Raw genomic sequence first — 13,523 nt, 5'->3', positions numbered from 1 at the left:
TCTAAACGTTGTAAAATAGTTCATTTAGCCTCACTTCTGGTTATGCTTTAGGGTACGCTACGTAATGTCTCTCCACTGCTGCCAGTCTATCAGCTGAAAAGGACTTATGGGGTCTGGTAGCTTTTAATCGCTGCACAAGGCTCCCAGCCGGGCAAGTGAGTGTGCTGGAATGCGCGAACTTTGTGTAGAACAGCCGTGCCGCCTGTTTGGAACTCTTCCGTATTGGAGTCAGTTGACGGACTCTCGGAAAGTCGACAGAACGCGAGTCTAAAAGTAGATACAGTGCGAGACAAAGTGCTCCGGTTTGAAGGCCCTGTCAGCTTTCTGCGTCGCGTTCCGTCAAACCACTGCGGCACACACTAAGAATGGGCGCCGAAGTGTGAGCTACCACTTGACTTCGAAATATGGTGGCAGCTTAGTGTGCACATTCAGGAAAAAGTAGAATTCCCGAAGTCAACTGGCCGGGAGAAAGTATGACAGTATGGAGCGTCTTATCAATACGATGCCTGACGCTATCTCTAAATGAATTTTAAAGGAGTATATACAGGAAGTCTAAGCACATATCCCTCGATAGTATGCAATACGCCATAACACGTCCGAAATGAATAACCGAATTTTTTTTATTTTTTTTTTCAACTGTACGTTATCTGATAAAAGTATCTGGGTTACCGTACGCAATGCGAAATTGATCACTTGATTTCATGAGGGAATGAGCCGCCAGTGTAAAAGGAAGTGGTGAGTGTTGTGTTGCCAGTAGAGGAGCAATAAAAGCGAGTAGGTGGGTCAGAAGAGCTCAGTGAATTTGAACGAGGACAAGTTGTTTGATGTCACCTGGTCCGTAAGGGACTTTTCAACCCCTGTAAAGCCGCCCTCGTTGACTGTTGGCGATGTGACTGTGACAGGGACGCTATGGAGCAGCCAAACGAAACCCAGGTAGCCCCTTGTGCTGACGTTCCCAGACCGTCGAGTATTGCGGAAGCTGCTTGCAAAAAATAGCATGAAATCAATGGAAGGAATCACTCTTGAGATTGAAAGTGCTACCGGAATTCCAGACAGCACATTTCATGTGGGCGAGTAATTAAAAAGAATGGAGTGCAGTGGTGGAAGAGCTCGTCATAAGGCATGCATTTATCCAGTTAATAAGAAGCGACACTTGAGGTGGTGTGAAGAGCGACGCTATTGGACAGTTGATGACTCGAAACAAGTTTGGAGTGATGAATGAAGCTATACCCTGTGTCAGTCCCATGGAAATGTTTAGATTTGGCGTGGCGAATACCTGGAGAACATCACCTGCTGCCATGTGTAGTGCCCACAGTGAAGTATGGAAGAGTTGGTGCTACTGAAGGGGGTGCTTTATTGTGACAAGGGAAAGGTACCCTCCATGTGCTTAAGAAAATTCTATTTACGGAAAGTTGTGAACACATTTAACACTATTGTGTATCGCGTAGAATAGAGGAATATTTCGGAGGCGATGACTCTATCGGCATGACATGGCATCGTGTCGTCTGTGCGACAGTGGTTAGTTGGCAATAACATTCCTGAAATGGACTAGGCTGCCTATAGTTACGATCTGAACACAATGGTAGACCTTACAAAGGAGTTAGAACACCGACTACACTCAAGGCCCCAGTGTCCAACAACACTACCTTCTCAGATTTCGGCTCTTGAGGAAGAATGGGCTGCCATTCCTGGACGGACATCCAGACACAGCACTGAAAGTGTCCTCAGCAGAGTTAAAGCCGTCATGAGGCTGAAGTGTGGTACGCATATTATTGTTCACTAGTAGGTGTCCGGATACTTTTGATAAGATAGCGTATCTACGTTCTCATTTTTCACAGTAACTATTTACTATTATATTTATATTTATATTACAGCGTTGAAATTTAAGAAAAATGTTATATAGCGTGATATATTGCCCGTTATACGATCGACATTAACAATCACGAATTTATTCATGGAGCCTTTCGCAGCGGCGTGTATGAATAAAATCTTTTCGGTTTTCAAGCCGGGACAGTTCCAATAAAATTCTCGAGCTTTCGATGGCCATTTCCGCCATCGTCGTCAGGAGTGAAACCACTGGCTGCGGCCCTGGCACGGTTTTCCCCTTACATACCCACTATTGCGACCTCTGGCACCAATCAGAGAAGGCCGTAACGACACATGCGTGGAAGCTGATTGGGCAGCTCACAGCAGCTCAGGCTCTCACGGGACCAAGTGTCGTTAGGTGGCACGAGGGGCCGGTCACGCGCGGGGCCAACGAAATAGAAGGGCCCTGCAACGAACTTGTGGCGTCACACTGGTCGATTTGTCCGCCACATTCGCGAACGCTCTGCTACTTGCTTGACCCATGGGAAATCAATATTTCATTGAAAAGGTAACCACTAAACCTTCATTTTGTGGTGTGTTGTCGAGAACTTGCAAGCATTTAAATACACAGCCAAGAATTATCAAACTCGTTTGAAATAGTTACTCGATCCCTGGCAGAGACTGCTGCTGGCACTCGTCAGACCTGTGGTGTCACGTGCTGTGACGTACGCACCGCGGGTTGTCTTTCTCGTGGGCCTCGGTCCCTTGGCGGACCGGAGCTGCTATGAGCTGCCCAATCAGCTTCCACGCATGTGTCGTTTAGCCTTCTCTGGTTGGCGCCAGAGGCCGCAGTAATGGCTATATAAGCGGAAAACTGAGTCAGTCCCAGCAGTCAGTGGTTTTATTCCTGACGATGATGGCGAAGGTGGTCATCGAAAGGTCGAGAGTTTTATTCGAACTGACGTGGCCTAGAAACCGAAAAAAATTCATTCAATCATGAATGTGCATTGTGAGTCACCCACCTCTGAGGTGCCGCAAGAGGAGCAGCACAGTGTCCTATTGAATCTGACTACGCGCCCTACAGCGTGTTGCGGGCCGTACCTGGGTGGCATCGGAGAGGTCGAGCTCCTCGTCGAGCGCGTCGGTGTCCATGGAGGAGCGCTGCTGGTGCTGCAGCAGCAGCAGGTGCTTCCGCCGGGAAGACGGCGTCATCGCCAAGCTGCCGGGGCTGCCCGGCGCCGCCCCACACTCTGTGTCGAGGCCGAGACCGCCGCCCTCACCCGCTTGCAGTACCTGCAAACATCGAGCGCCACACTATGTTACGTATTTTTGCTTCTGCTGTGTGCTACGTTGAGCTCTGGTCGTCAAAGCACCACATAGGTACCCAAATCATAAATACTGATGCTAGAATCACGCTGTGAACAGAGGTCCGATCATATGCAATGGGTTCTCAGATACGTGAGTGGCTTGAATACGTTTTAAATGATACAACTCAGAGCCTTATCCTGCACGGCGAGTGTTCACCGGATACGAGGGTATCGTTTGAAATGCCCCACAGAAGTGTGATAGGTCCGCTATTGTTCTCTATATAGATAAACCATTTAACCTCACTCTTTGACGCTTTGCTGATGGCGCTATAGTGTACTGGGAAGTGAGTGGCTGTAGGAGGATACAGAATGATGGTTCTAATTTTTATTTGGTGTGATGAATGGCACTTTGCTCTAAATGTGGGAATTGTAAGTTAAAGCGGATTAGTAGGAAAAACAACCCTGTCCATGTAACGATCGAATATAGCACTACTATGGTGTTGCTTGACGCAGCACGTTAATTAATAATCTAGTCCTAAAGTTGCAGAGCTATGTGAAACGTAATGAATTTGACCCCAACACCAATGATAAAATTTTAGGTAAAAAGATGAAGAAGCAAGCCAGGTCCCTACTGTCCCCAATAAGAAACACAGACAACCTGGAAAAGAAATGGTGAGGATTACCTTTTATAGGGAAAACAGTAAGTAGCATAAGTATCATCTTGAAGGCAAAGGGTTTATCTGTGTTTTTCCCTGACCCTCAGAGAATAGGTAGTTTCTTTTTCAATGCAAAAGACAAACAACCAGCTATCATAACATCTGCATCTACATCCATACTCCGCAAGCCACCTGACAGTGTGTGGCGGAGGATACCTTGAGTACCTCTATCGGTTCTCCCTTCTATTCCAGTCTCGTATTGTTCGTGGAAAGAAGGATTGTCGGTATGCCTCTGTCTGGGCTCTAATCTCTCTGATTTTATCCTCATGGTCTCTTCGCGACATATACGTAGAAGGGAGCATTATACTGCTTGACTCTTCGGTGAAGGTATGTTCTCGAAACTTTGACAAAAGCCCGTACCGAGCTACTGAGCGTCTCTCCTGCAGAGTCTTCCACTGGAGTTCATCTATCATCTCCGTAACGCTTTCGCGATTACTAAATGATCCTGTAACGAAGCGCGCTGCTCTCCGTTGGATCTTCTCTATATCTTCTATCAACCCTATCTGGTACGGATCCCACACTGCTGAGCAGTATTCAAGCAGTGGGCGAACAAGCGTACTGTAACCTACTTCCTTTGTTTTCGGATTGCATTTCCTTAGGATTCTTCCAATGAATCTCAGTCTGGCATCTGCCCTACCGACGATCAACATTATATGATCATTCCATTTTAAATCACTCCTAATGCGTACTCCCAGATAATTTATGGTAGTAATTGCTTCCAGTTGCTGACCTGCTATTTTGTAGCTAAATGATAAAGGATCTATCTTTCTGTGTATTCGCGGCACATTACACTTGTCTACATTGAGATTCAATTGCCATTCCCTGCACCATGTGTCAATTCGCTGCAGATCCTCCTGCATTTCAGTACAATTTTCCATTGTTACAACCTCTCGATACACCACAGCATCATCTGCAAAAAGCCTCAGTGAACTTCCGATGTCATCCACCAGGTCATTTACGTATATTGTGAATAGCAACGGTCCTATGACACTCCCCTGCGGCACACCTGAAATCACTCTTACTTCGGAAGACTTCTCTCCATTGAGAATGACATGCTGCTTCCTGTTATCTAGGAACTCCTCAATCCAATCACACAATTGGTCTGATAGTCCATATGCTCTTACTTTGTTCATTAAACGACTGTGGGGAACTGTATCGAACGCCTTGCGGAAGTCAAGAAACACGGCATCTACCTGTGAACCCGTGTCTATGGCCCTCTGAGTCTCGTGGACGAATAGCGCGAGCTGGGTTTCACATGGACGTCTTTTTCGAAACCCATGCTGATTCTTACAGAGTAGATTTCTAGTCTTCAGAAAAGTCATTATACTCGAACACAATACGTGTTCCAAAATTCTACAACTGATCGACGTTAGAGATATAGGTCTATAGTTCTGCACATCTGTTCGACGTCCCTTCTTGAAAACGGGGATAACCTGTGCCCTTTTCCAATCCTTTGGAACGCTACGCTCTTCTAGAGACCTACGGTACACCACTGCAAGAAGGGGGGCAAGTTCCTTGGCGTACTCTGTGTAAAATTGAACTGGTATCCCATCAGGTCCAGAGGCCTTTCCTCTTTTGAGCGATTTTAATTGTTTCTCTATCCCTCTGTCGTCTATTTCGATATCTACCATTTTGTCATCTGTGCGACAATCTAGAGAAGGAAAATGTGGGCTTTATAAAATCACGTGCTGTGAGTGTCAGTCTTGCTACATTGGACAGACGGGGAGGTAAGTCTGCACCAGGCTTAAAGAACACCACAGAAGCTGGAGATTGAAGAAGCCTGATTCAGCTTTTGCAGAACATTGCCTGAACAATAATCACAAATACAAAATAGATGTGCAAGTCCTACATGTAGAGGAAAAGGGGGACAAACTCAACCAACTAGAAATTTTAGAAATTAAAAGGCAAATGTGCATATCCCCACACCTATTATTAAATGAGCAAACCCAATTCAATTATTCATCTCTTTTATATGAGATCATAACCCCAGGATAGAAGCAAAACTTTCGGCCCCAGTCCATCGTTGTTAAAAAGCTCTTGGTGATGCATAACTTTAGTCCGGTCATTGTAGTGTACTTGCTGAATGTGTAATAATGTATGTAATTTATTTAAAAATGGTCATTGACGTAATTGTACATTAAGCTACGGATCGATGCCCTAAGAAGATGATTATCTTTGCCTTGTCATCATGTTTATTTGTGCATTGTCATCTTTGGAAATCAGTAATGTACTTGAAAATAGGCTTATAACCCGAAACCTAGGTTTTGCAATAACATCGATGATACAATTGTGAAACAAGGCCAAAAACACTGTTTATTTAATAAATTTACAATGTTTCACCAAGAACCCACGGATGACTAAATTAAAATGGAATCCAGCACGTCAGGTTGGTAGTAGGGAAGGCGAATGCTTGACTGCGTTTTATTGGAAGTACGGGACACACAAAAAAGAACCATCGGATTTGGCACGTCTATATGTCTGAAACTAAGAATCATATGCAATGAATTTTGTGTTTTGCTGGACAGGAAACTCAAAAGCTTTTTTTCATACTTTTTCATAGGTGTTCAACATGCCCCCCTTGAGATGCACGGTATATGTCAATGCGGTATTCAAATTGTTCCCACACTGCAGCGAGCATGTCTTGAGTTAAAGCTTCCACAGTTGCTGTTATGCGATGACTCAATTCGTTCATTGTTGTTGGTAACGGAGGCACATAAACAGAGACTTTTATAAACCCACACAAGAAGTAATTACATACAGTCAGGTCGGGTGACCTTGGAGGCTAGTAATGTAAAGCTGAATCATTTGGTCCAGTGCCACCGATCCATGCGTTCGACGTCTGTGTCAGACACTCGAGGACGCCCCCCGGCGATTTGCCTTTACACAAACAACTTGTTTCTCGGAATTGGTAATGCTATCGTTTAATGCTCTGTGCTGTAGCAGGATCTACGTCATGCCTAGTACGAAATTCACCTAATCAGTTATTATTGACCGTCACTGTGCAAAACTTAGAACACAAAACGCTTTCTGAGGGTGTATCTGTGTTAGCTTGAGTGACTAATCTGGGTGGGTAAATGCAGAGGACGCCTCCTTAAATGTTACCGGCGTCAAGTTTGAATACAAAACCGCCACAGCGAGCTAGCGAACAGACTCCATTTTTATTACAACTGAAATGGGCGCACACTGCTGCTACAATGGGAACCATGTAAAACTCGAGAGTTTGCTCTGTCCAATAGTATGTTGATCAAGCACATATCTCAAATAACATAATAATTATGATTTTTTAAAAATCGGACGATTCTTTTTGATAAACGCTGTATTTTGGGAGAGTGTAGCTCATAGGAGACGGCGTAAAGAACACTTGTGTGATATATTCCTTGATCTCTGGAGGAGTGTTTACGATCCGTAGCTGGAACACATGGAAGCAATTCAGTGGCGTGCTCTTAGATATGTTACTGGTAGTTTCGATCAACACATGAGTATTAGGGAAATTCTTCTCAGTTTAAATATGAATCCCTGGAGGGAAGTAGACGTTCTTTCTGCGAAACAGTACTGAGAAAGTTTATACAATCGACATTTTAGACAATCGCCAGAGTGGTCCTACTGCCACCAACATAGATCTCACGTAAGGACCGCGAAGACAAGATAAGAGGAACGAGGCCTCGTGCAAAACACATGCATCTAGACAGTCGATTTTCCGTCGCTCCATTCGCAAATGGAAAGAACAGGAAAGGGTGTGACTAACAGTGGCACGACGTACCCTCCGCCATGCATAGTGTGGAGGCTTGCGGGGTACGTAGGCAGATGTAGCGCTTTACGCCAAAGTCAAAGAGCTCTTGGATTCCAAATGCCCCCAGCAGCGGAGTGCTAATTCATATTTTCTAACCTGCGTCCTATAATCTGCTATTTTCCTTTGACACTGCTCGCTATGCAGTATAAATCAGTCTTTTCATTACATCTAATACCGAATGATCTGAGAGTGTATCTGTGTTAGCTTGAGTGAGTAATCTGGGTGGGTAAATGCAGAGGACGCCTCCTTAAATGTTACCGGCGTCAAGTTTGAATACAAAACCGCCACAGCGAGCTAGCGAACAGCTACAATCAGTTAGCAGACGTAAACAGTAAAGTTATCTGAGGAGGAGCAGTCACTTATGATCAATGGAGGCTAACTGACGTATCTTGTTACCAATGTTGTCTCAGAAGCAAAATAAAACTGTAGTAAGGCTAAACAGCCTGGGAAGTGGATAGAGGAGAGGGACGCCATCCAATAAATGGCCGTCACTGATCCTGCTGTACTCAGGTACGGGTTCTTTTCCTTGGGGCACGTGAAATGAACGCTCGGACTTGTGTACCGTAGAAGTATTGTAGGTATCGGCGTCAGAATTGCATTATATTAATTTCTTTTCGAGGCATGGTTACGAAACTTATTTATTTACTTGACATGATCAGCTCAGGAAGTTCAGGCTTTCTCTTACTCATCGGAGAAGGGTTTCACACACTCAATACTTCTATTACATCACAGATAGATAATAAATAATGATAATTTTAATATGACAAACAGTATTAATAGACTGGTGGGAAAAACTCGAGGATGAAAGTAACTGTTTCGAATGAGTCACAGCCAAGTAACATACCTCGAAGAAACTTGGACCATACACAGCAAGAACAGTACAGAATAGTACAGAAGGTAACTGAAAGAAATACACGACAAAACGAACAGAAATCACACTTTTATTCAAAGACAGTAGTTACACTTAAATCACCAGGATTCATGATTCTCTCCTGGACATTACAAATGGCAGCACACAGTACTAATACGTACTGTGATCACCACCGACGGTAATGCCAGTTGTGCAAAGTACTCCCGTGTTGTTCACAAGGTTAGTGAGGAGTCCTTATGGTAGGGCGTTCACTTTCTCCACTAGCTCGGTTGACAACTGCTTGGGGATCGTTCGTGCAACACTCCTTCCCAACGCATTCCTCACGAGGTCGATGGGATTTAAGTCGGGGAAACGGCAGGCCAATCCATTTGCCGAATGTACTCTCGTTCCAAGAGTTCGTCCATCAGCGCTGTTCCAAGTGGTCGCGCACTGTCATTCATAAAAATGAAATCAGGACCGAATGCATCTCTCAAAAGATGCACGTGGTGAAGGAGTGCAGCGTCACAAGTACGTGGTCATGTGAATGTACCGTGTTTAAAGATTTAGAGGTCACTACGTCCATCTAACATTACACCTGAACCACAAAATTCCGAATTTCGATAACTTCGGTGAGTGCATTACGTTTTCAAATGGTTCAAATGGCTCTAAGCACTATGGCACTTAACATCTGAGGCCATCAGTCTCATAGACTTAAAACTACTTAAACCTAACTAACCTAAGGACATCACACACATCCATGCCCGAGGCAGGATTCGAACCTGCGAACGTAGCAGCAGCGCGGTTCCGGACTGAAGCTCCTAGAACCGCTCGGCCACCGCGGCCGGCGTATTACGTTTTCCCGCCTCTCATCATATGAAGATACGTCCACCATTGTCGAACATAATCGTGGTCCAGTTATTAGTGTGGGGTGCACAACATTTCATGGCCGCAGTGACTAAAAATCTTTGAACACGGTACACACACTGGTCAATGTAATTATGACTTACGTACTCCTTCGCCACTTGCGTCTTTTCAGGGGTGCATTCGGCCCTGCCTTCATTTTTGGGTTCCGCGCCTCAGTCTGTAAAAGCTTACAGGAGCGCCTTGTTGTCCGTCCGTCCGTCCGTCTATCTGTCTGTTCGACTACTGAAAACCCTTTTTCTCAGGAAAGGGTGGACGTATCGATTTCTGATTTGTGTTACATATTAAGATCCTTTGGCAGTGCAAACATTTTAAGCTTCCATATCAATTTAGTCAAAAGACACGACCATTTATCTCAGACATTTAGATACTCGAAAACCCACTCACCAAAACCTATATGGTACTTCGCGTTGACCTAGAATCACGAAATTTTCAAAAGGAAAAAATCTAAATCTTGTTAACTTGTAATCAAATCACATGGAAAGATTTTTCATCATTTTTATCCATGTGTCAGTTCCTCTGTTAAGACCCAGTTTTCTCTGTAACAGGTTGATCTGTCAAATTAAAATCTGTGTCACAATCAAAGGCCTATGATCCATTGCCGGTGTGAAACATTTAAACTTCTATGTCAATTCAGTCAAAAGATTCCGCCATTTATGTCACATATTTTGAAGCTCGCAAATCCACTCATCAAAACCTACAGGGTACCTTCCATTGATCTGGGATCATGAAATTCGTCAAGAATCAAGGTTTGACAGTACAGGCAAAGGAAAAAAAAAATCACAAAATTCTTAATTTGTAATTATATAACACGAATAAATACTTTTTTGGTCACTTTTTATCCGTCTGTCTATTTGTCTGTCCGTCTGTTAAGATCGCTTTTTCTCATGAGCAGGTTGGCGTATCAAATTCAAATTTATGTCATGTACTAAGGTCCATGGTATCTTGGAGGTGTATAAAATTTAAGCCCTAAGTTAATGCAATCACCAACGGCCTTCCCACAGTGGTGAAACCGGTTCCAATCAGCTCACCAAAGTTAAGCGCTGTCGGGCTAGGCTAGCGCTTAGATGGATGACCCTCCTGGTCCGCCGAGCTAAGTCAGTAAGCGGGGTGTTCTCAGCTCTTGTGAGGCCAAACGAGGAGCTTCTTGACTGAGAAATAGCAGTTCTGGTTTCGAAAGCTGATGACGGTTGGGAGAACAGTGTGCTGTCCACATGCCCCTCCATGTGCGCATTCAGTAGGGCCTAACGGTTGAGGATGAAACGGCAGTCGGTCGGTACCGTGGAGCCTTCCGAGACCTGTTCAGACGGAGTTTATCTCAATGCAATCAAAAGATCTGGCCATTTATGTTACATGTTTTGATACTCGCGAACTCACTGTTCAAAACCTATAAGGTACTTCTCGTTGATGTATAATCATCAAATTTCGCAAGAAGCAAGGTTTCACAGTACAAGTAAAGTAAAAAAAAATATATGAAAATTGTTAGACTGTAATTATACCAAAACAATATCCTTTTGCCATTAGAAGATACATTGCATTCACCATCCGTCAGAACAATAATAATAGACGAATATTACTGCACGTAAACGTAAAATGTAAGTTGTAGTTATGCTTTAGTAACTAAACAAACTATTTTTAACATTTTCTATATCTGTATGTATAAACTGATGCACCCTGCTCGCTTCTTTTCGTATGTCCGTGCTAGCCTGGGAACTACTGTAGAGGTTTTGATACGGTACTGGAATTCCTGGGACCGATATCTTGCTGGTAACCATATCGGAAACTGATAAAAATGGTTTAGATTCTCGATTCTCAATATAGATGAACGACATATATGTACATGATTCAATTTGTACAGAATCCTCAGTGCGCAAGTCCTATTCGTGCTTCGCCAATGTTTATACATGACAACCCGCAAACTGTTCGAACGGCCCAAGTGGTGGGGCTCTTGCAGCGAGAGGATGTTCGGTAATTTCCGAGAATGATTGTCTATCGAAGTCGCGGGGTCCAAGCGATACATATCGAACATGCGATCGTAAATCGATAATGCGACTCTTGTGGTGGGCGTTGTGACTATGGTTATGGTGGTCACTACAGCAACGACAAAAGAAGAGCGTTACAAAAATACTTGTAATTGCAGAGGAGACGACTCACCTTACTCGTTGTAGGTGTTGTCGTCATGTTAAAGTCCATTACGGTGGTATGGGTGGATAATTTGGAAGAGACGAACCATGTATTCTTTCTGATTCTAGCCGAGCGGTTCTAGGCTCTACAGTCTGGAACCGCGCGACCGCTACGGTCGCAGGTTCAAATGGCTCTGAGCACTATGGGACTTAACATCTGTGGTCATCAGTCCCCTAGAACTTAGAACTACTTAAACCTAACTAACCTAAGGACATCACACAACACCCCGTCATCACGAGGCAGAGAAAATCCCTGACCCCGCCGGGAATCGAACCCGGGAACCCGGGCGTGGGAAGCGAGAACGCTACCGCACGACCACGAGCTGCGGACGTCGCAGGTTCGAATCCTGCCTCAGGCATGGATGTGTGTGATGTCCTTAGGTTAGGTAGGTTTAAGTAGTTCTAAGTTCTAGGGGACTAATGACCTCAGAAGTTAAGTCCCATAGTGCTCAGAGTCTTCCCGATACTCGATCGTTTTCCGCACTGTCCGCAATGAAATTGTAACGGTATTTCAGCATCGAAAGTGACTTACCAAGTTTTACACATTTCGCACCACCACACTCTACACAGTCCCTTCTTTCCTTGTCCGGTAGTACTCCATATTTGCAACAAAAAGTCAAACAATTTTCTACGCTTGATAAACATGGAATTAGATTTTTCCGTTGAGATAATCAGCCGAAGAAACGTCAAGAACACCAGACATCCCACTCACTAACGACATAAATCGCCTCAGTTTCCAATAGTGTTGCTTGCTATGTGTAGTCTCGAATCCCTCAAGATAGAAGAATTACGCTGGTCTGGATGGATAATTTGGAAGAGTCGAGGCATATATTCTTCCCTATACTCGTTTGTTTTCCACACTGTCCGCAATGAAATTGTAACGGTATCTGAGCATCGAAACACCTTTTACGAAGTTTTACACACTTCGCACCACCACAGTCATCACAGTCCCATCTTTCTTCATCCAGCAGTTCTCCATATTTGCGACAAAAAGTCAAATAGTTTTCTGCGCTGGATAAGCATGGAATTAGATTTTCCATATGAGAGAATCCGCCGAAGAAACGTCAGGAACACCTGACATCACACTCACTATCGACAGAAATCGTCCGGGTTCCCCAAGCAACTCACTACCGAGCGAGGTGGCGCAGTGGTTAGCACACTGGACTCGCATTCGGGAGGACGACGGTTCAATCCCGTCTCCAGCCATCCTGATTTAGGTTTTCCGTGATTTCCCTAAATCGTTTCAGGCAAATGCTGGGATGGTTCCTTTGAAAGGGCACGGTCGATTTCCTTCCCCATCCTTCCCTAACCCGAGCTTGCGCTCCGTCTATAATGACCTCGTTGTCGACGGGACGTTAAACACTAACCACCACCACCACCAAGCAACTCACAAATAATTCGTGGAGGTATTTAATTTAGAGCTACTGAAGGAACGATGGAAAACAGATAAAAATAACGATTACAAATAATTGTTCATAACTTCCGCCACCAGAGTCGCATGATCGATTTAGAACGATATGTCCGCAGCTCGTGGTCGTGCGGTAGCGTTCTCACTTCCCACGCCCGGGTTCCCGGGTTCGATTCCCGGCGGGGTCAGGGATTTTCTCTGCCTCGTGATGACTGGGTGTTGCGTGCTGTCCTTAGGTTAGTTAGGTTTAAGTAGTTCTAAGTTCTAGGGGACCGATGACCATAGATGTTAAGTCCCATAGTGCTCAGAGCCATCTGAACCATTTTTTTGAACGATATGTATCATTTGGACCCCGCGACTTCGATAGGCCATCATTCTTGGAGATTACCGGATGTTCGGCGAAAGGACTGGCCTGCCCTCTCACTCGCTTAAGTCTCACCCAGAACACGTCGGATACTTTGGGAAGACGTATTGCAGAATGTCGACGTGCACCAATGATCATCCAGCAGTTGTCATCAGTGCCACTGGAAAAATGGAACTCC

The 13,523-nt window shown here is 44.6% G+C and overlaps 1 protein-coding gene across 1 annotated transcript in view; it reads right to left on the bottom strand.

The window, feature by feature from the left end:
• LOC126159020 (uncharacterized) overlaps positions 1–13,523 on the bottom strand; it is a 514,849-nt gene that overhangs the window by 352,300 nt on the left and 149,026 nt on the right. Inside the window, exons 10-11 of the mRNA XM_049916483.1 lie at positions 6,584–6,603; positions 2,908–3,025 (exon numbers count right to left, since the gene is read on the bottom strand). Of these exons, the coding sequence (XP_049772440.1) occupies positions 2,908–3,025; positions 6,584–6,603 (138 nt within the window). The remainder of the gene's footprint in view (positions 1–2,907; positions 3,026–6,583; positions 6,604–13,523) is intronic.

The sequence above is a fragment of the Schistocerca cancellata genome, chromosome 2 (assembly GCF_023864275.1).
Source record: "Schistocerca cancellata isolate TAMUIC-IGC-003103 chromosome 2, iqSchCanc2.1, whole genome shotgun sequence".
In the NCBI taxonomy this organism is placed as follows: Eukaryota; Metazoa; Arthropoda; class Insecta; order Orthoptera; family Acrididae; genus Schistocerca; species Schistocerca cancellata.
The sequence above is the reverse complement of the archived record's forward strand: the minus strand, read 5'-3'. Positions and strand labels throughout refer to the sequence as shown.